Raw genomic sequence first — 26100 nt, forward strand, 5'->3', positions numbered from 1 at the left:
TCCCGGACAGAAAGGCACTTAGCCGGGAACTCAGGCAGAACTGCAGAAGGGACAGTGGAACCTCCAGTCTCCCAGAGTCACTAACAGAGGAAGTGTGCCCGGGGGAGAGCGTGCCACAGACTGTGGGCCGATCTCGGTAAAAGGCTGGAACGTGCGCCTGGCGGGGCTTCGGAAGAAGCTCAGGCGGCTATGTCCTGCTGCCTTTGGGAGCCCTGGCCCCGGGAGCACAATTCCAGCAGCACAGACCACAGATCCCAGGATGCCCAGTGGACACAGGCCAGGATCCTGTGCTCCCCCCGGGACAGGCAGAGGCGGGGAGGGCACAGGAAAGCAAGGATTCTCCTGCCTCCAGGCACCCCCAAGCTGTGCAGATCAGCACCCCTTGCCCCCGGAGCATCCAGGCTAGTGTGGACTGGGAGAATGTGGTAGTTACTGCGGGAGCTGACTCCAGAGCTGGAGAGCTGGCTGCCGCCAGTGTTTTTCTTCCTGGTGTTACCCTGTGTCTGGGATGGAGTGGGGCCAAGAGGGAACAGGGACCTAACAGGATAAACAGCTCCCACTGAGCCGTGCACCTGGCAGGGGGTGGGGCAGCTCCCCCAGGTGCACACACCTGAGAATCAGCACGTGAGGCCCCTCCCCCAGAAGACCAACTGGAAGGACAGGGGAAGAGCAAGTTCTTGACCAAGCAGCAATGGAAAGCTCCAGGGGAAGTCAAGGGATTTGCAGTATATAGAACCAGAGGATAGCCCTCCTTTATTTTTTCTTCCTTTTTCCAGTACAACTCGTATTTAGCCACTCTGCCCTGAGCAAAATGACTAGAAAGAAGAACTCACCACAAAAGAAAGAATGAGAAACAGTACTCTCTGCCACAGTTACAGAATTTGGAATACAATTCAATGTCAGAAAGCCAATTCAGAAGCACAATTATAAAGCTACTGGTGGCTAGAAAAAAGCATACAGGATTCAAGAGACTTCATGACTGCAGAATTTAGATCTAATCAGGCCGAAATTAAAAATCAATTAAATGAGATGCAATCTCAGGGCGAATTCGTAGGTTTTCAGGATGATTGGATGGTTTTCTAGGTAATTTGCTGAGGACCAGGTGACCTGGAGACCCTACTCCTCCGCCATCTTCTAAATGAGATGCAATCCAAACTGGAGGTCCTAATGACGAGGGTTAATGAGGTAGAAGAAAGAGTGAGTGAAATACAAGAGAAGTTGACGACAAGGAAGGAAGCTGAGGAAAAAAGAGAAAAACAAAAGACCATGAGGAAAGGTGAAGGGAAATAAATGACAGCTTCAGAAGGAAAAATCTACATTTAATTGGGGTTCCAGAGGGGCCGAGAAGAACAGAGGACCAGAAAGCATATGTGAACAAATCATAGCTGAGAACTTCCCTAATTTGGGGAGGGAAACAGGCATTCAGATCCAGGAGATACAGAGGTCCCCCTAAAATCAATAAAAACCGTTCAACACCTTGACAGTTAATAGTGAAACTTGCAAATTCCAAAGATAGAAAATCCTTAAAGCAGGAAGAGACGAGATCCATAACTTATTTGGGGAAAACTATTATATTAAGAGGAGACCTCTCCACAGAGACCTGGCAGGCCTGAAAGGGCTGGCAGGATATATTCAGGGTCCTAAATGAGAAGAATCTGCAGCCAAGAATACTTTATCCAGCAAGGCTCTCATTCAGAATAGAAGGAGAGATAAAGAGCTTCCAAGATAGGCAGAAACTGAAGGAATATGTGACCCCCAAACCAACTCTGCAAGAAATATTAAAGGGGACTCAGTAAAAGAAAGAGGAAGCCCAAAGAAATGTTCCACAAAACAGGGACTGAATAGGTATTATGATGACACTAAATTCATATATTTCAATAGTAACTCTGAATGTGAATGGGCTTAATGATCCCATCAAAAGACGCAGGGTATTGCACTGGATAAAAAAGAAAGACCCATCTATTTGCTATCTACAAGAGATTCATTTTAGACCTAAGGACACCTCCAGCCTGAAAATGAAATGGTGGAGAACCATTTACCATTCAAATGGTCCTCAAAAGAAAGCTGGGGGTAGCAGTCCTTATCTCAGATAAATTAAAGTTTATCCCAAAGACTGTAGTAAGAGATGAAGAGGAACACTATATCATACTTAAAGGATCTATCCAACAAGAGGACCTAACAATCATGAATATTTATGCCCCTAATGTGGGAGCTGCCAATTATATCAATCAATTAATAACCAAAGGAAAGACATACTTAGATAATAATACACTAATACTGGGAGACTTCAACATGGCGTTTTCTGCAAATGACAGATCTTTTAAGCACAACATTTCCAAAGAAACAAGAGCTTTAAATGATACAGTGGACCAGATGGATTTCACAATGGATTTCACAGATGTTTACAGAACTTTACATCCAAACACAACTGAATACACATTCTTCTCAAGTGCACATGGAACTCTCTCCAGAATAGACCACATACCTGGTCATAAATCAGCACTCAAGCAAAAGATTTGGATTGTCCCCTGCATATTTTCAGACCATAATGCTTTGACGCTTGAACTCAATCACAAGAAGAAATTTGGGAAAAAAACACGTTGGAGTTAAAGAGCATCCTGCTAAAAGTTGAATGGGCCAACCAGGAAATTAGAAAAGAATTAAAAAGATTCATGGAAACTAAACTAATGAGAATGAAGATCCAACCATTCAAAATCTTTGGGATACAACAAAAGCAGTCCTAAGGGGGAAGTACATCACAATACAAGCATCCCTCAAAAAATTGGAAAAAAAGTCAAATACACAAGCTAACTTTGCACCTAAAGGAACTGGAGAAAGAACAGCAAATAAAACCTACACCCAGCAGAAGAGAGTTAATAAAGATTCAAGCAGAACTAAATGAAATAGAGACCAGAAGAACTGTGGAACAGATCAACAAAACCAGGAGTTGGTTCTTTGAAAGAATTAATAAGATAGATAAACCATTAGTCTGCCTTATTAAAAACAAAAGAGAAAAGACTCTAAGAATTAAAATTATGAATGGAAAAGGAGAGATCACCACCAATACCAAGGAAATACAAACAATTTTTCAAACATATTATGAGCAGCTATACACCAATAAATTAGGCAATCTAGAAGAAATGGACGCATTTCTGGAAAACCACAAACTACTAAATCTGGAACAGGAAGAAATAGAAAACCTGAACAGGCCGATAACCAGGGAGGAAATTGAAGCAGTCATTCAAAACCTCCCAAGACACAAAAATCCAGGGCCAGGTGGCTTCTCGGGAATTCTATCAAACGTTTAAAGAAGAAACCATACCTATTCTACTAAAGCTGTTCTGAAAGGTAGAAAGGGACAGAATACTTCCAAACTCGTTCTATGAGGCCAGCATCACCTTAATTTCCAAAACCAAAGACCCCACCAAAAAGAATTATAGATCAATATTCCTGATGGACAGAGATGTGGTCTATATATACAATGGAATATTACTCATCCATTAGAAACAACAAATACCCACCATTTGTTTCAACATGGATGGAATTGGAGCGTATTATGCTGAGGAAGTAAGTCAATCGGAGAAGGACAAACATTATATGGTCTCATTCATTGGGGGAATATAAAAAATAGTGAAGGGGAATAAAGGGGAAAGGAGAGAAAATGAGTGGGAAATATCAGCGAGGGTGACAGGACATGAGAGACACCTAACTCCAGGAAACGATCAGGGGGTAGTGGAAGCTGGAGGCGGGCAGGGGGATGGGTGACTGGGTGGCAGGCACTGAGGGGGGCACTTGATGGGATAAGCACTGGGTGTTATGCTATATGTTGGCAAATCGAAGTCCAATAAAAAAATATACCAAAAAATAAAAGGCCCATTTTAGACCTAAGGACACCTACAGATTGAAAGTTAGAGAATGGAGAAACATTTACCATATAGATGGATGTCAAAAGAAAGCCAGAGTAGCAACATTTATATCAGACAAAATAGATTTTAAAACAAAGACTGTAACAAGAGACGAGGAAACTATACAATAATAAATGGGATAATCCAACAAGAAGATATAGAAACTATAAATATGTATGCACCCAATGTAGGAGCGTGCAAATTCATAAAACAGTAACAAACATAAAGGAACTAATCCATAATAATACAATAATAGTAAGGGACTTTAACACCCAGCTTACATCAGTGGACAGATTGTCTAAACAGAACTTCAACAAGGAAACAATGGCTTTGAATGACACATTGGAACAAATACACATTCATGATAGTAACCCTCAACAAAATAAGTTTCGAGGGAACATACCTCGTCATAATAAAGGCCACCGATGAAAAACCCACGGCTAACATCATTAATGAGGAAAAAATGAAAACAAGACAAGGATGCCCACCCTCACCACTTGTATTCAACATAGTACTGTAAGTCCTAGTCACAGCAATCAAACAACAAAAAGAAATAAAATGCATTCAGATCAGCAAGGAAGAAGTAAAAGTTTAACTATTTGCAGATGACATGATACTATATGTAGAAATTCCTAAAGGCTCCACCAAAAAAATTACTACAACTGATAAACAAATTTAGTAAAGTCACAGGAAACAAAATCAGTGTACAGAAATAAGTTGCATTTCTATACACTAAGAATGAAGTAACAGAAAGAGAAATTAAGAAAACAATCCCATTTGTAATCCCATCCAAAATAATAAAGACACCTAAGAATAAACCTAACCAAAGAGGTGAAAGAACTGAACGCTAAAAGATATAAAACACTGATGAAAGAAATTTAAAACAACACAAAGAAATGGAAAGACATTCCATGCTCATGGATTGTAAAAACAAATATTGTTCAAATGTCCATGTTACCCAAAGCAGTCTACAGGCTTAATGCCATCTGCAACAGCATTTTTCACACAGCTAGTACCAACAATCTTAAAATTTGTCTGGAACCACAAAAGACCCAGAATAACCAAAGCAATCTTGAAAAAGAAAAGCAAAGCTGTAGGCATCACAATTCCGACTTCAAATTATACTTCAAAGCCATAGCAACCAAAACAGTATGGTCCTAGCATAAAAAGGATGTGGAGGAAAAGGAACACTCATGTACTGTGGGGAAGGCAAACTCATGCAGCTGCTATGGAAAACAGTATAGAGGTTCCTCAAAAAACTTAAAAATAGAACTACTTTATGTTCCAGCAATATACTACTGGATATTTACCCAAAGAATACTAAAGAGGCATATGCACCTCAATGTTTATAGCATCATTATTTACAATGGGCCAAGGTATGGAAGCAATGTAAGTGTCCGTGGATTGATGAATGGATAAAGAAAATGTGATATACAGTTGTGGATACACATATAGATATATCCATATAATGGAATATTATTCAGCCATAAAGAGTAATGGAATATTGCCATTTGCAACAACATGGATGGAGCTATAAAGTATCATTATATAATGATAAGTGCAATAAGTCAGAGAAAGACAAATACCATATGATTTCACTTGTGTGGAATTTTATATACAAAATAAGCAAAGGGAAAAAAATAAGAGACAAAAAGCAAGAAACAATGTTAATTATAGAGAACAATTGGTTGGGGGTGATGAGTGAAATAGTGATGGGGATTAAGGAGTGTATTTTTTAAGAGCACAGAGTGATGTATGGAATTGTTGAATTACTCTATTTTACACCTGAAACTAATATAACACTGTATATTACCTTACTGGAATTAAAATGAAAAAAAGTGTAGCTAATTATCCTTTTGTTTATAATAGAGGGTATAGAAAGGCTGTGGATTATTAATGGTTACCCTGCCTTCAGGTGAGACTCCATGCAACAGAGAGATTTGCTTTTCTTTCTCCAAATCCAGTCAAGAGAGAAGATTCACTGGCTTCCTTTTTCAAAACATTCTGATTATGAGGTTCTTATTCAGATATGATTTCCATTTCCTGTAAGATATGTAAGACCAAGATTATTATTCTCATTTTATACATGAAAAACTAAAACTCAGAAAAATTTAATGAATTTGTCTATGATTTTTCATAGCTAATAAGTAACTAGAATAAAAAATATTCATTTATTGTCTAATATGCTTAGCCTGTTAGCATTTTCTATTTTTCAGCTATAAGACATGGTTCTCTGAATTTATTTTCATATTTACCCCAGGAACTTAGCCATTTAATTGGAATTCTTTTTACTTAGTGATTGTCTTTAGGTGATATGGCCAACAATTTAGATGGAGAATAGATTAGTTTTTTTGCCCATGTAAAAAAAGTTTTGAGCCTTGCAATTTTACTTGTGTTGTTGGTTAACATATTAGGAATAAAATAAGATTTATGGGTTAAGCAATTAACTTTATTGGATGGCATGAACAATTATAAAGCTAGTATAATTAATGTTTTAATCATGATGGCACTGAATTCTTTGGTCATGTATCTTTATAACATCTGCTAATAGGCATATGGTTTATAGTGTTGATTCTAAGATATGTCCATTAAAAGATAAAAATTCAATAAATTGATTCCTTTAGTGCAATTTTTACTTGGAAGAGTTGTAAAGCTCCATATTTTTTATACCAAACATGTTAATGGGGTTTTTATTTTTATAGCAGCTTATTTTTCTAATATTTTCATAATTTTTACTTGCACAGCCAGATGTTAGAATTTTTTTCCCATAGATTTTATAGTCAAACAGCTTTCTAAAAAAAAGGGAATAATTTTTGTGATCCAGAAATACGATTTCACTGAAAGCAAACTATTTTTAGTATGCCTTTGAATTGTATAACCTTCAAGCAGCATTTCCAGTATAAATATGCCTACCATGCTCTTGCCTTTGAACTAAACTAACTTTGTCATTGTTTACAGAGAGGCACAAGCAGCACTTCCAGGAATGGAGGTCGTAATTTAAAATGTTAAGTTTGTGTATTTAAGGACCTTTCAAAATTCAAAGTTTACAGCAATTTTGAATCTACTTTATGCTGCATATTAAGACCCTTTTTAAAAAATGTAATCACTCCTTACTGTCTTTCTAGTGTAGCTTTTCCCTGCAAACAATAACAAGTGTTAAAATTGTTATGTTGCAACTTTGCCAGGGAGAAAAATTTAAAAATCCAGGAAAAGTTTAAAATCCAGGAATATTACCAAAGTTTAATTTTAATTCCATTTCCTCTGGTAATATTTAGGTTTTAACTGTTACATAACACTTCTAGTCTTACTAGTCATAATGATTGGAGACTGTAATATTCTCTGAATAATGAGAATATTTGGTAGAAAAACTGCTTGATGGGTATTCTTTACCACCAGTTTTATTGTTATTTAATTACTGGTAATTTCAAGATTATGTTGAACATCAGAATAAGTTCTGTAAACATGAAATTATATTGTTTTGCTTTCTAACGTCATCCAAGAGTATGTGATATATATAGGGAGGAAATGTCTTTAGACATGTAATTCCTTAAAATGTTTGTAATAAAATAAACATTTTCTTTAGGTTTAGAGATAAGTGGTGGAAAGCTGCCCACAAACTGTTAAATAAAGATTATGCCCCTGTTACAGGTGGCCCCAGAAGAATTTAAGACCAGCATTGGCCGTGTGAATGCATGTTTGAAAAAGGCTCTCCCAGTCAATGTGAAATGGCTGCTATGTGGTTGTCTCTGCTGCTGTTGCACACTGGGTTGCAGCCTGTGGCCTGTTATTTGTCTCAACAAAAGAGTGAGTAACCATTTTATGTATAACCTTAGAGCTAACATTTATTCAACACTTAAATGTGCCAAGAATGTTACATAATTTTTTAAAAATTCTCTTAACAGTGCTAGCCTCATTCTAGAGACAAGCTTGGGGGAGAGAGATAAAGTGATTTGTCTAGCCTTTATTAATACTGTATCACTTAGTATGAGTTCCCATCATTTTATTTTCTTCTCTTTTTTGACTATTATTTTTTATTAGTTTCAGGGATAGAATGTAGTGATTCATTAGTTGCATATGACACCCAGTCCTCATTACATCAGGTGCCTTCCTTCATGTCCATTACACAGTTATCCCTTCTCCCACTCACCTCCCTTCCAACAACCCTCACTTTATTTCCTGGAGTTCAGCATCTCTTACGCTTTTCCTTCCTCTTTCTTTCTTTCTTTCTTTCTTTCTTTCTTTCTTTCTTTCTTTCTTTCTTTCTTTCTTTCTTCTATTATTTTTATTTTTTATTGAAGTTCAATTTACCAACATATACCATATCACCCAGTGCCTACCCCATCAAGTGCCCCCTCAGTGCCCATCACCCAGTCACCCCAACCCCCTGCCCACCTCCCTTTCCACTACCCCTTGTTCATTTCCCAGAGTTAGGAGTCTCTCATGTTCTGCCATCCTCACTGATATTTTCACTCATTTTCTCTCCTTTCCCCTTTATTCCCTTTCACTATTTTTTTATCTTACTTTATATTTCTTTTCCATCCCCTATGTCCATTTGTTTTGTTTCTTAAGTTCCACATAGGAGTGAAATCATATGGTATCTCTTTTGCTCTGACTTATTTTACTTAGCATAATACCCTCTGGTTCCATCCCTATCATTGCAAATGGCAAGATTTCCATTGTTTATATATACCACATCATTTTTATCCATTCATCTATTAATAGACATCTGGTCTCTTTCTACATTTTTTATATTTATATTATTTTACTATTTAAATTTAGTTTGCCAACATATAGTATAATAACCAGTGCTCATCCTATCAAGTGCCTTCCGCATTGCCCATCACCCAGTTACCCCATCCCCCCACCCACCTCCCCTTAAGCAACCCTTTGTTTGTTTCCCAGAGTTAGGAGTCTCTCATGGTTTGTCTCCCTCTCTAATTTTTCCCGCTCAGTTCCCCTCCTTTCCTTTATAACCCCTTTCACTATTTCTTATATTCCCTGTATGAGTGAAACCATATGATGCTTGTTCTTCTCAGATTGACTTATTTCACTCAGCATAATACCCTCCACTTCCATTCACATCAAAGCAAATGGTGGGTATTCGTCTCTTCTGATAGCTGAGTAATACTCCATTGTGTATGTATGTATATATATATATATATATGTATATATATATATATATATATATATATATATATACACATCTTCTTTATCCATTCATCTGTCAAAGGACATCATGACTTCTTCCACAGTTTGGCAATTCTGGACATTGCTGCTATAAACATTGGGGTGTCCCAGTGTTTCACTACATCAGTATCTTTGGGGTAAATACCCAGTAGTGCAATTGCTGGGTCAAAGGGTACCTCTATTTTTAACTTTTTAAGGAAGCTCCATAGTGCTTTCCAGAATGGCTGTACCAGTTCACAATCCCGCCAACAGTGCAAGAGGGTTCCCCTTTCTCCACATCCTCTCCAACATTTGTTTTTTTCCTGTCTAGTGAATTTTCACCATTCTCACTGTTGTGAGGTAGCATCCTATTGTCATTATGATTTGTATTTCCCTGATACAGAATGATGTTGAGCATTTTCTCATATGTCTGTTGGCCATTTTTATGTCATCTTTGGAAAAATGTCTGTTCATGTTTTCTGCCCATTTCTTGACTGGATTCTGTTTTTTGGGTATTGAGTTTGATAAGTTTTTTATAGATATTGGATACTAGTTCTTCATCTCATAAGATATTTGCAGATATCTTTTCCCATTCTATAGGTTACCTTTTAATTTTGATGATGGTTTCCTTTGCTGTACAGAAGCTTTTTATTTTGATCAAATTCCAGTTGTTCATTTTTGCTTTTGTTTCTCTTGCCTGTGGAGACATGTCTAGCATGTTACAGCCAAGCTGAGAATGATTTCTGCTTGTGTTCTCCTCTAGGATTTTTATGGATTCCTGTCTCACATTTAGGTCTTTCATCCATTTTGAGCTTATTTTTATGTAAGGTGTAAGAAAGTGGTCCAGCTTCACTCTTCTACATGTGGTTGTCCAATTTTCCCAGCACCATTTCTTGAAGAGACTGTCTTTTTTTCCATTGGATATTTTTTCCTACTTTGTCGAAGATTAGTTGACCATAGGGTTGAGGTCCATTTCTGGGTTCTCTATACTGTTCCCACTGACATGTATGTCTGTTTTTGTGCCAGTGCCATACTGTCTTTTAATGGTTACAGCTTTGTAATACATCTTGAAGCCTGGAATTGTGATGCCTCCAGCTTTGGTTTCCTTTTTCAATGTTCCTTTGGCTATGCAGGGTCTTTTCTGTTTCCATACAAACTTTAAGATTGTTTGTTCCAGCTCTGTGAAAAATGCTGCTGGTATTCTGACAGGGACTGCAGTGAATGTGTAGATTGCTCTGGATAGCATAGACAGTTGAACAATATTTGTTCTTCTATTCCATGAGCATGGAATGTTTTTCCATTTCTTTGTGTCTCCCTCAATTTCTTTCATAAGTGTTCTATAGTTTTCAGAGTGCAGATCCTTTACCTCTTTGGTTAGGTTTATTCCTAGGTATCTTATGGTTTTGGTTCAATTGTAAATGGGGTTGATTCCTTGTTTCTCTTTCTTTTGTCTCATTGTTAATGTATAGAACTGCAGCTGACTTCTGTGCATCAATTTTGTATCCTGTGGCTTTGCTGAATTCAAGTATGAACTCTAGCAATTTTTGTATTTGAGTCTTGAGTTTTCTATATACAGTATAATGTTGGCTGCTAAGAATGAAAGATTTATTTCTCTGACTATTGGGATGCATTTTATTTATTTTTGATATCTGATTGCTGAGGCTAGGACTTCCAATACTATGTTGAATAACAGTGGTGAGAGTGGACATCCCTGTTGCTTTCCTGACCTTAAGGGAAAAGCTCTGTTTTTCTCCATTGTGGATGATATTCTCGGTAGGTCCTTCTATGTGGTTTTTATATTATTGAGGTATGTTCCTTCTTTCCCTACACTGCTGACAGTTTTTATCAAGAAGGGGTTGTATTTTGTCAAATGCTTTTTCTGCATGACTTCAGAGGAGTCTGTGGTTCTTGTCCTTTTATTATGTGTTGAATCATATTGATTTACAGATGTTGAACCAACCTTGCAAGCCAGAAATAAATCCCACTTGTTCATGGTGAATAATCCATTAATGGACTATTGGATCCTGTTAGCTAGTATCTTGGTGAGAATTTTGGCATCCTTGTTCATCAGTGATATTGGTCTGTAATTCTCCTTTTTGGTAGGGTCTGGATTTGAATTCCCATCATTTTAACTAAATGAAGTATAAATGGAGTACTGAAGTAAATTTAAATGAAACTAAGCTATTTAATTCTTTTCACAAAATCCAAAGCTGTGACTTAAAGTATTTCTAAGTGGTGTGCCTCGGTGGCTCAGTCGGTTAGGCGTCTGCCTAACTCAGGTCATGATCCTGGGTTCATGGGATGAACCCCTATGTTGGGCACCCTGCTTAGTGGGGTGTCTCCTTCTGCCTCTATCCCTTCCCTCTGCTCATGTGCTCTCTCTCTCTGGCTCTTACTATCTCTAAAAGATGAATAAAATCTTAAAAATTGCAGATTTCTATTTTATGTATATTTTTTATTGGAGTTGAGTTTGCCAACATATAGTATAACACCCAGTGCTCATCGCTTCAAGTGCCCCCCTCAGTGCTCATCACCCAGTCACACCCCCCTGCTCACGTTCCCTTCCACTACCCCTTGTTCATTTCCCAGAGTTAGGAGTCTCTCATGTGTTGTCACCCACTCTGATTTTTCCCATTCATTTTCTCTCCTTTCCCCTATAATCCCTTTCACTATCTTTTATATTCCTCATATGAGTTAAGCCATATGATGATTGTCCTTCTCTGATTCACTTACTTCACTCAGCATAATACCCTCCAGTTCCATCCATATCGAAGCAAATGGTGGGTATTCGTCATTTCTAATGGCTAATATTCCATTGTGTGTGTGTGTGTGTGTGTGTATAAGTATATATATATATACACACATATATATACATACCATATCTTCTTTATCCATTCGTCTGTCGATGGACAACAGGCTCCTTCCACAGTTTGGCTATGGTGGATATTGCTGCTATAAACATTGAGGTACAGGTGTCTCAGTCTTTACTGCATCTGTATCTTTGGGGTAAATCTCCAACAGTGCAATTGCAGGGTTGTAGGGTAGCTCTATTTCTTTTTACAATTATTTAAAAGATTTTATTTATTTATTCATGAGAGACACAGAGAGAGAGGCAGAGACACAGGCGGAGGAAGAAGCAGGCTCCATGCAGGAAGCCCAATGTGGTACTCGATCCTGGGACTCCAGGAGCACATCCTGAGCTAAAGGCAGGCGCCAAACTGCAGAGCCACCCTGGCGCCCCGGGTAGCTCTGTTTTTAACTCTCTGAGGAACCTCCACACAGTTTTTCAGAGTGGCTGCACCAGTGCATATTTCCACCAACAGTACAAGAGGGTTCCCCTTTCTCCACATCCTCTCCAACATTTGTTGTTTCCTGTCATAATTTTCCCCATTCTCACTGGTGTGAGGTGGGATCTCATTGTGGTTTGGATTTGTATTTCCCTGATGACAAGTGATGTGGAGCATTTCCTCATGGGTTTGTTGGCCGTGTGTATGTCTTCTTTGGTGAAATCTCTGTTCATGATTGGATTGCTTGGTTCTTGGGTGTTGAGTTTAATAAGTTCTTTATAGATCTTAGATACTGCCCTTTATTTGGTATGTCATTTGCAAATATCTTCTCCCATTCTGTAGGTTGTCTTTTAGTTTTGTTGACTGTTTCTCATGCTGTGTAGAAGCTTTTTATCTTGATGAAGTCCGAATAGTTCATTTTTGCTTTGTTTCCCTTGCCTTCATAGATGTATCTTGCAAGAAGTTGCTGTGGCCAAGTTCAAAAAATCAAATACACAATGCCTGTGTTCTCATCTAGGATTTTGATGGATTCTTGTCTCATATTTAGATCTTTCATCCATTTGAGTTTACCTTTCTGTATGGTGTAAGAGAATGGTCTAGTTTCATTCTTCTGCATGTGGCTGTGCAATTTTCCCAGCACCATTTATTGAAGAGACTGTCCTTTTTCCAGTGGATAGCCTTCCCTGCTTTGTCAAATATTAGTTAACCATAGAGTGGAGGGCCCATTTCTGGGTTCTCTAGGATTCTGTTCCATTGATCTTTGTGTCTGTTTTTGTGCCAGTACCACACTGTCTTGATGATCAAGCTTTGTAGTACAATTTGAAATTGGGCATTGTGATGCCCCTGGCTCTGGTTTTCTTTTTCAATTTTCCCCTGACCATTTGGGGTCTTTTCTAATTCCACATGAATCTTAATGTGATTTGTTAGAACTCTCTGAAGAAAGTCTATGGTATTTTGATAGGGACTGCATTGATGTGTAAATTGCCCTGGGTAGCATAGACATTTTCACAATATTGATTCTTCCAATCCATGAGCATGGAATATTTTTCCATCTCTTTGTGTCTTCCTCAATTACTTTCAGAAGTGTTTTGTAGTTTTTAGGGTATATATCCTTTACCTCTTTGGTTAGGTTTATTCCTAGGTATCTTATGCTTTTTAGTGCAATTGTAAATGGGATTGACTCCTTCATTTCTCTTTCTTCAGTCTCATTGTTAGTGTATAGAAATGCCATTGATTTCTGGGCATTGATTTTGTATCCTGCCACGCTACCAAATTGCTGTATGAGTTCTAGCAATCTTGGGGTGGACTCTTTTGGATTTTCTCTGTAGAGTATGTCATCTCCAAAGAGGGAGAGTTTTTCTTTGTCAATTTGAATGCCTTTTATATCTTTTTGTTGCCTGATTGCTGAGGCTAGGACTTCTAGTACTATGTTGAATAACAGTGCTGAGAGTGGACATTCCTATCGTGTTCCTGATCTTAGGGGAAAAGATCTCCATGTTTCCCCATTGAGAATGATCATTGCTGTGGGCTTTTCATAGATGGCTTTAAGATGCTGAGGAATGTTCCCTCTATCCCTACAGTCTGAAGAGTTTTGATTAGGAATGGACGCTGTATTTTGTTAAATGCTTTTTCTGCATCTAATGAGAGAATCATATGGTTCTTATTTTCTCTCCTATTGATATGATCTATCACATTGATTGTTTAACGAGTGTTGAACCAACCTTGCATCCCCAAATAAATGCCACTTGGTCATGGTGAATAATCTTCTTAATGTATTGTTGGACCCTATTGGCTAGTATCTTGTTGAGAATTGATGCATCTGTGTTTATCAGGGATATTGGTGTATAATTCTCCTTTTTGGTGTGGTCTTTGTCTGGTTTTGTAATGAAGGTGATGGTGGCCTCATAAAACGAATTTGGAAGTGTTCTGTCTCTTTCTATCCTTTGGATCAGCTTTAGTAGAATCAGTATTATTTATTCTTAAACATTTGATAAAATTCCCCTGAGAAGCCGTCTGGCCCTGGACTTTGTGTCTTGGGAGTTTTTTGATGACTGCTTCAATTTCTTCACTGATTATTGGCTGCTCAGGTTTTCTATTTCTTACTGTTCCAGTTTTGGTAATTTGTGGTTTTCCAGAAATGCATCCATTTCTTCTAGATTACCTAATTTGTTGGTGTAGAGCTGCTCATAATATATTTTTTAAATTGTTTCTATTTCCTTGGTACTGGTTGTGATCTCTCCTCTTTCATTCATGATTTTATTAATTTGAGTCTTTTTTCTTTTTAATAGGATGGCTAATGATTTATCTATCTTATTAATTCTTTCAAAGAACCAACTCCTGGTTTTGTTGATCTATTCCACAGTTCTTCTGGCCCCTATTTCATTGAGTTCTGTTTGAATCATTATTAACTCTCTTCTGCTTGGTGTAGGTTTTATTTGCTGTTCTTTCTCCAGTTCGTCTAGGTGTGAGGTTATCTTGTGTATTTGATTTTTTTCCAGTTTTTTGAGGGAGGCTTGTATTGCAATGTATTTCCCTCTTAGGACTGCTTTTGCTGTATCCCAATGGTTTTGAACGGTTATATCTTCATTCTCATTAGTTTCCATGAATCTTTTTAATTATTCTGTAATTTCCTGGTTGACCCATTCATCTTTTAGTAGATGCTCTTGAACCTCCACGTGTTTAGGTTTCTTCCAAATTTCTTTTCGTGATTGAGTTCAAGTTTCAAAGCATTATGGTCTGAAAATATGCAGGGGACAATCCCAATCTTTTGGTATTGGTTGAGTGCTGATTTATGACCCAATATGTGGTCTATTCTGGAGACAGTTCCATGTGTACATGAGAAGAATGTGTATTCAGTTGCGTTCAGATGGAAAGTTCTATAAATATCTGTGAAATCTATCTGATCCAGTGTATCATTTAAGGCCCTTGTTTCTTTGGTAATGTCCTGCTTAGGAAATCTGTCATTTGCAGAAAGTGCCATGTTGAAGTCTCCTACTATTAGTGTATAATTATGTAAGTATCTCTTTACTTTGGTTATTAATTGATCGATATACTTGGCAGCTCCCACATTAGGAGCATAAATATTCATGATTCTTAGGTCTTCTTGTTAGATAGACCCTTTAAGTATGATATAATGTCCCTCTTCATCTCTTATTACAGTCTTTGGGATAGACCTTAATTTATCTGAGATGAGGATTGCTAGCCCAGCTCCTTTTGAGGACCATTTTAATGGTAAATGTTTCTCCACCCTTTCATTTTCAGGCTGGAGGTGACCTTCGGTCTACAATGAGTCCTTTTTAGACAGCAAATCGAGATGTCTTGCTTTTATATCCAGTGCGATACCCTGCGTCTTTTGATGCGATCATTCAGCCCATTCACATTCAGAGTAACTTGAAAGATAACGAATGTAGTGTAATCATAATGCCTGTTCAGTCCCTGTTTCTGCAGATTATTTCTTTGGGCTTCCTCTTTCTTTTGCAGCGTCCTCCTTAACATTTCCTGCAGAGCTGGTTTGGTGGTCACATATTCTCCCAGTTTCTGCGTATTTTGGAAACTCTATATCTCTCCTTCTATTCTGAAAGAGAGCTTTGTGGGATAAAGTATTGGCTGCATATTGTTCTCACTTAGTACCCTGAGTACATCCTGCCGGTCCTACCTAGCCTGCCAGGTCTGTGGAGAGGTCTGCTGTTAATCTGATATTTCTCCCCATATAAGTTAAGAGTCTTGTCTCTCACCGCTTTAAGGATTTTCTCTTTTCTTTAGCATCTGCAGGTTTCACTATTTTTTTTTTTTTTTGCAGGTTTCACTATTAAATGTCATGGTGTTGAATGGTTTTTATTGATTTGGGGGGAGATCTCTATCTCCTGCATCTTAATTCCCGTTTCCCTCCTGAAATTAGGGAAGTTCTCAGCTATGAATTGTTCAAATATGCTTTCTGGTCCTCTGTCCCTCTCGGCACCCTCTGGAACCCCAATTAAACGTAGATTTTTCCTTTTGAGGCTGTCATTTATTTCCCTTAACCTTTCCTCGTGGTCATTTAATTGCTTTTCTCTTTTTTCCTCAGCTTCTTTCCTTGCCATCAAGTTGTCTTCTATGTCACTCACTCTTTCTTCTACCTCATTAGCCCTCATCGTTAGGACAATGCGGTTCTCAGCTCTCATTTGTTCAAATATACTTTCTGTCTCTTTCTCCCTCTTGGCATCTTCTGGAACCCCAATTATTCGTAGATTGTTCCTTCTCAGGCAATCATTTAATTCTCTTAGCCTTTCTTCATGGGCTGTTAATTGTTTTTCTTTGTTTTCCTCAGCTTCCTTCCTCACCATCAACTTGTTTTCTATGTTGCTCTTTCTTCTACCACATTAATCCTAGCGTTAGGACCTGCGGTTTGGATTGCATCTCATTTAATTTATTTTTAATTTTGGCCTGATTAGATCTAAATTCTGTAGTAACAATATCTCTAGAGTCCTTTATGCTTTTTTCCAGAGCCACCAGTAGTTTTATAATTGTGCTTCTGAAGTAGTTTTCTGACATTGAATTCTAATCCATATTCTGTAACTCTGTGGCAGAGAGTACTGTTTCTGATTGTTTCGTGGTGAATTCTTCCTTCTATTCATTTTGTTCAGTGCAGAGTGGGTGTATGAGCAGGGGGAGGCAAGAATATCAACCACAAACTAAGTAAATTTCACCCTATATGGTTTTTACGAGGTCAGAGACCAGAAAATGAAAAAGAAGATCAGAACAAAATAACACCAAAGGACCACTAATGTGAAAAACAAATTTTAAAACAAAGTAGAAAAAAATAAATGGCCAAAAATCCCAAAGAAGAAAAAAAAAAACAAAAGTAAAGTGGAAAAAAATTTTAAAAGTTGGGGGACTGGGAGATGGTGAAGAAGTTGTAGTGGAGGGATAATGAAGTCTATATGAAAAAAACTACTGGAAATTTTTAATGTCATATAAAATGAGTTTTAATTGAAAAGGAAAAAACTTTTAAAATGGGGGGACCCTCTACTTCTATATATTATATTCCTTTGATTTTCCCTTCGTCCTGGAGCTTTGCTGAGCTGCTTTGTCAATAACTTGCTCTTCCCCTGTCCTTCCAGCTGGTCTCCTGGGGGAGGGGTCTGCTGTGCTGATTCTCAGGTGTGTATGCCTTGGGAAGATGCCCCGCCCCCTACCAGGTGCTGGGCTCAGTGTGAGCTGTTTATGCTGTGAGGCCTTTGTTCCCTGGCGGCCCCTCCCCTCCCAGGCATAAGGTGAAGCAAGAAGGAAAAACACAATCGTGGCGGCCAGATTTCCAGTTCTAGAGTCAGCTCCCCTCTAGTAACTAATGCAGTCTCCCAGTCCGCATGCTCTAGATGCTCCCGGGGCTGGCACAGGTGCACTGATCTGCACAGCTTATGGGACACCCAGCGGCAGGAGAGTTCTCACTGTCCTGTGCCTGCCCTGGTTCCACCTGTCCCAGGGAGAATGCAGGATTGCTGGCTTTGTCCGCTCGGGTGCCCTGTTATCTGGGGCCCTGTGCTGCTAGAATTGCGCTCCCAGGGCCCACCTCTCCCAAAGGCAATGGGGCACAGCCACCTCCGGCCAGAGCTGACTGGCTTCCCCCAAATGCCCCAAGGGGTGCGCGCTCCAGCCCTTTACTGAGATGGGTCCACGGTTTGTGGTGCGCTTCCCCCTTTCCCCCAAGCGCACTTCCTCTGTTAGTGACTCAGGAAACTGGAGGCTTCACTGACCCTCCTGCGATTCTGCCCGATTTCCCTGCTAAGCACTTTTCTGTCAGGGAAAAATCTGGTGCCGATTTTTACAGTTCCCACTTGTCCAGGGCTGCTGAGCTTTGGTGTCCTGGAGGCTTTCACTGCTGGGTTTTAGCCTGGCTCCTCATAGTGCCCCCCCCCCCACTTTTTTCTTTCTTTCTTTTTCTTTCTTTCTTGTTCTTTCTTTCTTTCTTTATTTCTCTTTCTTTCTTCCTTTCTTTTCTTTCTTCTTTCTCATTTATATATTTATCTCACCTTCCTACCTTGCTAGAAGTGAAAACTTTTCTCTCTGTAGCATTCCAGCCATTGTTTCTAAATCTGAAGTCAAATTCATAGGTGTTCAGGATGTTTTGAAAGTTACCTAGGTAAGTTGGTGGGACACGTGAGTTGAGGACTCCTACTCTTCTGCCATCTACTGCACTGCAGCCTGTTTAAAGGGATTATTGATATAGTTGGATTAATATATACCATGCTCGTTAACTATTTTCTCTTCATTGCTCGTGTTCTTTGTTCCTGTTTTTGTCTCCTAGTCTTTTTCTGTCTTGTATGATTTAATTGAGTATTTTGTATGATATCATTTTTTAACTTCCCTTAGCATATCAAAAAGGATTTATAATCTTTATAATCCTTTTTGGGAGGGGGTTGCCAACTAGAGTTTGTAGTATATATATATACAACCAATTCAAGACCAGTTTCATATAACACAATACCACTTCCCAGGTCGTGGAAGTACCTTATTTACATAGTATTTCCAGTTCCTTCTTTCCATCCCTTATAACATTGCTGCTATTTGTTTTACTTATCCATAAGCTATAATCATTAAATACATTATTATTATTTTGAAAAAATTGTTACCTCCTAGATCAATTAAGAATAAGAGAAATACCCCCAATTTAACCCTCAAATTGAAAAACACGAACACTTTTATTTAAAAAAAGGAATAACAGAAATAAACTTTTATTTTATCTTCATTTTTTTCCTTCTATAACCCTTCTTGAAGATCTAATTGTCTTAAATATAGCATTTTCCTTTTCTCTGAAGAACTTCTTTTAACATTTCTTACAAGGTAATTCTACTGGTGACAAGTTCCCTTAATTTTTTGTCTGAGAAAGTCTGTATTTCTTTGCTAGATAATGGAATTCCAGGTTGGTGATACATTTTAACATGTTAAATATTTCATTCCACTCTTCTTATCTCACATGGTTTCTAAAGAGATGTCTGATGTAACTGTTATTTTGCTCCTTTATATGTAAGGCATTTTTCTCTTCTGGCTTTGTTCAAGATTTTTCCTTGATTTTCTGCAGTTTAAATAGGAGAGGACTAGGTATAGATTTTTGAGTATCTAGCTTTATACTCTCTGAACTTCCTCAACCTATGGTTTGATGCCTTTCATTAATTTTGGGAAATTATCTTGTCACTGTAACTTGAAATATTTTCCTCTGTTCCTTTCTCTCTTTACCTTCTGACATTTCTGTTAGGTGTCTATTGATCCTTTTATAATTGGCCCCTAGTTTTGGAATATTCTATGTATTTTTTCTTTTATTTTAGTTTTGAAACTTTCTGCTGATATATCTTCAACCTTCACTGATACTTACCTCAGCCATGTCCAGTCTATTGATAGAGCTGATCAAAGACATTCTTTCTGTTATAGTATTTTGGCTTTCTGCAATTTCCTTTTGATTTTTTCTTATACTTGCCATTTCTCTGCTAACATTACTGTTCTTTCATGTTGTCCACTTTTTGCATTACATGTGGCATATTAATTTTGGTTGATTGATATTCCCAGTCTGATCATTTCAGCATCTCTGCCATTTCTGTGCCTGGTTCTGATGCTTGCAGTGTCTTTTAGTATGACTTCTACTTTTTGTTTGAAAGCCACACGTATGTACTAGGTGAAAGAAACTGAGGTAAATAGGGCTTTAAATAAAATTTTAACTTCTTTTAACATTTCTTTTTTTTTTTTTTTTTTTTTTTTTTTTTTTTTTTTTCTTTTAACATTTCTTACAAGGCAATTTAAGGTGAGGCATTTGGCTGTATTTACTGTTTGCGGTAGTTGGCACTGTTGAAGGCTAAACTTTCCCCAGTGGGTCCTTGTGTTTGTCTGGCCTGTTTTCTTTAGATTTCCCTAGAGATTTTTTTTTTGCTTTTTAATCTAATATAACTATTTAATAAATTCTCTAGTGTAGGGTACTGCAGGTAAATTATCTTCACTTTTTGCCTATTTTTATTTTTTGTCGTTTGAAGTATACTTGTCATATAATGATATATTAGTTTCAAGTGTACAACATAGTGATTCAGCAATTCTCTACATTGCATAGTGCTTATTAACACAATAAATATAGTTACCATGTGTCATCTTACTAAATTATTACAATATTATTGACTATATTCCCTATGCTATACTTTTTATCCATATGATTTATTTTTTATATTGTCTGAGATGCATGATTCCTTCAGTTGTATTCCCATATTATAAGACACCTTATTGATGAAGTGGTATGGTGTTGGAAGACTGAAAGTATTCTGTAGTACTATGATTTGGCCAGTTTTTTAGTGCCCCTGTGCCCCGGAGCTGTGCTCTTTTAAGTGCTTCCCAGTTTGTTTCATTCTGTATTATTTTCCCCTTTCAGTGGGACAGGAAGGCTAGAGGGTGCTGGAGTTGTGTATTTCCCTTCCCCAAGATTGGCTAGGCTCTGGTACAATAGTTTCTCTTAAAAACAATCTTTAGAACAGAATGTTCTGGGCATATTTAAAAATGGCTGTTCTTCAGGCCAATAACCAGGAAGAAATTGAAGCAGTCATCAAAAACCTCCCAAGACACAAGAGTCCAGGGCCAGATGGCTTCCCAGGGGAATTCTATCAAACGTTTAAAGAAGAAATCATACCTATTCTACTTGGCTGTTTGGAAAGATAGAAAGAGATGGAGTACTTCCAAATTCATTCTATGAGGCCAGCATCACCTTAATTCCGAAACCAGACAAAGACCCCATCAAAAAGGAGAATTACAGACCAATATCCGTGATGAACATGGATGCAAAAATTCTCAACAAGATACTAGCCAATAGGATCCAACAACACATTAGGAAAATTATTCACCATGACCAAGTAGGATTTATCTCCGGGACACAAGGCTGGTTCAACACTCGTAAAACCATCAGTGTGATTCATCAAATCAGCAAGAGAAAAACCAAGAACCATATGATACTCTCATTAGATGCAGAGAAAGCATTTGACAAAATACAGCATCCATTCCTGATCAAAACACTTCAGAGTGTTGGGATAGAGGGAACTTTCCTTGACATCTAAAAAGCCATTTACAAAAAGCCCACAGCAAATATCATTCTCAATGGGGAAGCACTGGGAGCCTTTCCCCTAAGATCAGGAACAAGACAGGGATGTCCACTCTCACCACTGCTGTTCAACATAGTTCTGGAAGTCCTCGCCTCAACAATCAGACAACAAAAAGACATTAAAGGCATTCAAATTGGCAAAGAAGAAGTCAAACTCTCCCTCTTCGCCGATGACATGATACTCTACATAGAAAACCCAAAAGCCTCCACCCCAAGATTGCTAGAACTCATACAGCAATTTGGTAGCGTGGCAGGATACAAAATCAATGCCCAGAAATCAATGGCATTTCTATACACTAACAATGAGACTGAAGAAAGAGTAATTAAGGAGTCAATCCCATTTACAGTTGCACCCCAAAGCATAAGATACCTCGGAATAAACCTAACCAAAGAGGTAAAGGATCTATACCCTAAAAACTATAGAACAGGGATCCCTGGGTGGCGCAACGGTTTGGCGCCTGCCTTTGGCCCAGGGCGTGATCCTGGAGACCCGGGATCGAATCCCACATCGGGCTCCCGGTGCATGGAGCCTGCTTCTTCCTCAGCCTGTGTCTCTGCCTCTCTTGTTCTTCCAAAAATGTTGTGTACAAACAAACAAACAAACAAAAAAAAAACTATAGAACACTCCTGAAAGAAATTGAGGAAGACACAAAGAGGTGAATAATTTTCTTAATGTGTTGTTGGATCCACATTGCTGGATAAAGTATTCTTGGTTGCATGTTCTTCTCATTTAGGACCCTGAATATATCCTGCCAGCCCTTTCTGGCCTGCCAGGTCTCTGTGGAGAGGTCTGCTGTTACCCTAATACTCCTCCCCATAAAAGTCAGGGACTTTTTGTCTCTTGCTGCTTTAAGGATCTTCTCCTTATCTTTGGAATTTGCAAGCTTCACTATTAAATGTGGAGGTGTTGAACGGTTTTTATTGATTTTAGGGGGGGGGGATCTCTCTATTTCCTGGATCTGAATGTCTGTTTCCCTTACCAGATTAGGAATGTTTTCAGCTAGGATTTGTTCAAATACATATTCTGGCCCTCTGGCCCTTTCGGCGCCCTCGGGAACCCCTATTAAACGTAGGTTTTTCTTCCTCAGGCTGTCATTTATTTCCCTTAATCTGTCTTCACGGTCTCTTAATTGTTTGTCTCTTTTTTCCTTAGTTTCCCTCTTTGCCATCAACTTGTCTTCTATGTCACTCACTCATTCTTCCCCCTCGTTAACCCTCGTTGTTAGGACTTCTAGTTTGGATTGCATCTCATTCAATTGATTTTTAATTTCTGCCTGATTGGATCTAAATTCTGCAGTCATAAAGTCTCTTGAGTCCTTTATGCTTTTTTCTAGAGCCACCAGTAGCTTTATAATAGCACTTCTGAATTGGCTTTCTGACACTGAATTATAATCCAGATTTTGTAACTCTGTGGGAGAGAGGACTGTTTCTGATTCTTTCTTTTGAGGTGAGGTTTTCCTTCTAGTCATTTTGCTCAGTGCAGAGTTGCCAAAAACAAGTTGTATTGGGAAAAGGAGAAAAAGAGTGTTGGACCCTGGCTCACGGGTGCCAACGTGTCCCGGTGGACGCCCCAGAGACTCAGACCCCAGACAGGCAGATGCAACAAGCAAGAGGGTTTATTGGACGTTTGCGCAAACGGGCTCTCCGCCTCAGAGGTGGCAGAGCGCCGATTAGCAATTACAGGCATCTTTTAAAGGCAAAAAACCGCGAGAGTAGCATAGCATTCGGGTTATGACATGATTGATTTCTTTGAAGGTCAACACGACCATGTTCAGGGACTTTTCCAGTCAGGGCGAGCGGGGGGATAGTTTTCTTATCTCGGAAAAACAGAATGTTTTTGTTGCTTGAATTCATGGGAGGCGCCTGGATGGGCTGCCTCTGGGTTAGGCCTGGTCCCACTCACGGGGGCGGGGGTGTGGGGTTTCTTCAAGAGAAGGAAAGAAAAGAGAAAAAGAAAAAAGAGAAAGAAGAAAAAAAGGGAAAAAAGAGAAGAAAAAGAGAAAGAAAAAGAAAGAAAGGTGAAAAAAAGGGGTGGGGGAAGCAATCAGAAATCAAAAAGAAAGAAAAACACAAAACAAAACAAAAAAAAACAAAAAACACGGGGGAGTATCTTTTGATTATACTTTAAGTCCCTTGACTTCCTCTGGAACTGGTCCGTCTAGCTGGTCTTCTGGGGAAGGGGCCTGTTGTGCTGATTTTCAGGTGTTAGCACTTGGGGGAGCTGCTCTGCCCCCTGCCTGGTGCAGGGCTCAGTGGGGGTTGTTTACCCCGTGAGGCCCCAGGAGGAACAGCCACAGTGGCGGGGGCAGCTCTGGAAATCTGGATGCAGCCCCCGCAGTAACTCCGGGGCTCTCCGTCTGCAGGGCCTGGAGGCTCCGGGGCGGGACCGCTGATCTGCTCAGCCCCGGGCAGGAGTGTCCATGCTGTCCTGGGCCCTCCCGGCCTCTGCCTGTCCCGGGGGGAGGCTGGATCCTGGGCTGTGTCCCGGTGCCCTGTGCTTGGGGGCCTGCGCTGTTGGATTCGCGCTCTGGCGGCGCAGCCCCCTCCGCACGGAGCTTCTTCCTCTGCCCCAGCTGCCGCCGAGCTGCTCCCGGAGCCGCGCAGCCCCCTCCGCGCAGAGCTGCCGCCCGAGCCCCTCCGAGCTCCTCCGGGTCCCGCCTTGCGCGCTGCAGCCCTTAGGGAGCTCGGCGCACTCTCCTGCGCGCGCCACAGGTGCCTGTTAGTGTCCCAGGGAGCCTGAGGGCATCCCCGCCCTCCTGGGTCCTGCTCCAACTCCCTGCGAGCCCCTTTCCACCCGGGAAGGTTGGTGCAGCTCCTGCTTCTCCGGGTCGGGGCTCTCTTGTCCTGGGGACACTCGCCCCGGCCTTAGCCTGGCTCCTCGCGGGGCCCCTCCCCCTTGGAGGCCTTTTGTTTCTTTATTTCTTTTTCCCTGTCTTCCTACCTTGATAGAAGCGCGAACTCTTCTCACTGTAGCATTTCAGCTGGTCTCTCTTTAAATCTCAGGCCGAATTCGTAGATTTTCAGGATGATTTGAAGGTTATCTAGGTAATTTGTTGGGGACAGGTGATTTGGGGACCCTACTCTTCCGCCATCTTGCCCCTCCTCCTACCTTAATTTTCTAAAGTTAATTTTGATGCATATGGATTTCTTGGTTGACAATCTTTTTTTCTTTCATCACTTTCAATTTTTTATCCTACTGTCTTCTGTCCTATATTGTTTCTTTTTTAAAAGGTTTTATTTATTTACTCATGAGAGACACAGAGAGAGAAGCAGAGACATAGGCAGAGGGAGAAGCAGACTCCCTGCAAGGATCCCAATATGGGACTAGATCCTGGGTCTCCAGGATCAGGTCCTGGGCTGAAGGCAGGCTCTAAACCTCTGAGCCACCCAGGCTGCCCCCATCCTTTTCAAGCTTGTTCATGCCCTGAGCCAAAGGCAGACGCTCAACCATTGAGCCACCCAGGTGCCCCCTTACATTGTTTCTAATCAGACATCAGCTATTTATCCTACTGTAGTTTCCTTGTAAGTAATGAGTCATTTTATCTTGCTACTTTCATGATTTTCTGTTTTCTGTTTTTCAATATATACTGTTATGTATCTGCTCTGGATCTCCTTGTGGTTTATTCCTGCTTGGAGCTCTTTAGCTTCCTAGAAATATAAGTGTTTTTCACTAAATGTAGAAATTTTCACATTATTTCTTTAAGTATTTCTTCTGTTTTGTTTTCGTATTTTTCTGATACTCCCAATATATGTATGTTAGTGCCTTTAATGATGTCTGACATTTCTCTGAGGCTGTTTTCATTTTCCTTCATTCTATTTTTCTGTGCTTTGAGATTACATATTATCTTCTGATCTGTCTTCAAGTTCACTGATTATTCTTCAGCTCAAACTTATTTTCTCTTCTTTTATATCAGTTTTGTACTTCTCAACTCCAGAATTCCATTTGATTTTTAATAATTTGTCTCCTTGTAGATATTAATGAGCCATTGACAACATAATTTCTTTTTTAAATTTCTGGTCATGGCATGGCATATTATATTCCTTTATTATAAGAATCTTAATTTCTGGGTAGCCCAGGTGGCTCAGCGGTTTAGTGCTGCCTTCAGCCCAGGGCGTGATCCTGGAGACCCGGGATTGAGTCCCACGTCAGGCTCCCAGCATGAAGCCTGCTTCTCCATCTGCCTGTGTCTCTGCCTCTGTGTGTGTGTGTGTGTGTCTCTCATGAATAAATAAAGAAAATCTGAAAAAAAAAGAATCTTAATTTCTTTTGGGTGCATATGTCCTCCTTGCTGTGCACATTTAAAGTTACTTTAAATTCATCTTTACTTCTTTTTCAGGCTTCTATACCTTCATACCAAGATGTCTGCAGTCAGGCTATAATTTTTTAGAGTTCAGTTTTTCATTTAAGGATGGGGTCATCTATATTGTACAGAAATTACTTATATTTTGGTCAGCTAATGATATCTTTTTTTTTTTTTTTTTGGTTTCTACTGTGCTTACTGGATTTTTCTGAAAATGTGTTATAGTGGTAAAATACACATAACATTTACCATTTTAAGGATTTAGTGGCATTAATTACATTCACAATGTAAGTACTATTACCTATTTCCAAATCTTTTTCATGACTTTTTAGCAGAAA

General features: G+C 39.3%; 1 protein-coding gene across 1 annotated transcript in view; it reads left to right on the top strand.

The window, feature by feature from the left end:
• CHIC1 (cysteine rich hydrophobic domain 1) overlaps positions 1–26100 on the top strand; it is a 64698-nt gene that overhangs the window by 23942 nt on the left and 14656 nt on the right. Inside the window, exon 3 of the mRNA XM_041741386.1 lies at positions 7554–7709. Within this exon, the coding sequence (XP_041597320.1) occupies positions 7554–7709 (156 nt within the window). The remainder of the gene's footprint in view (positions 1–7553; positions 7710–26100) is intronic.

Source organism: Vulpes lagopus, chromosome X (genome assembly GCF_018345385.1).
Source record: "Vulpes lagopus strain Blue_001 chromosome X, ASM1834538v1, whole genome shotgun sequence".
NCBI lineage: Eukaryota > Metazoa > Chordata > Mammalia > Carnivora > Canidae > Vulpes > Vulpes lagopus.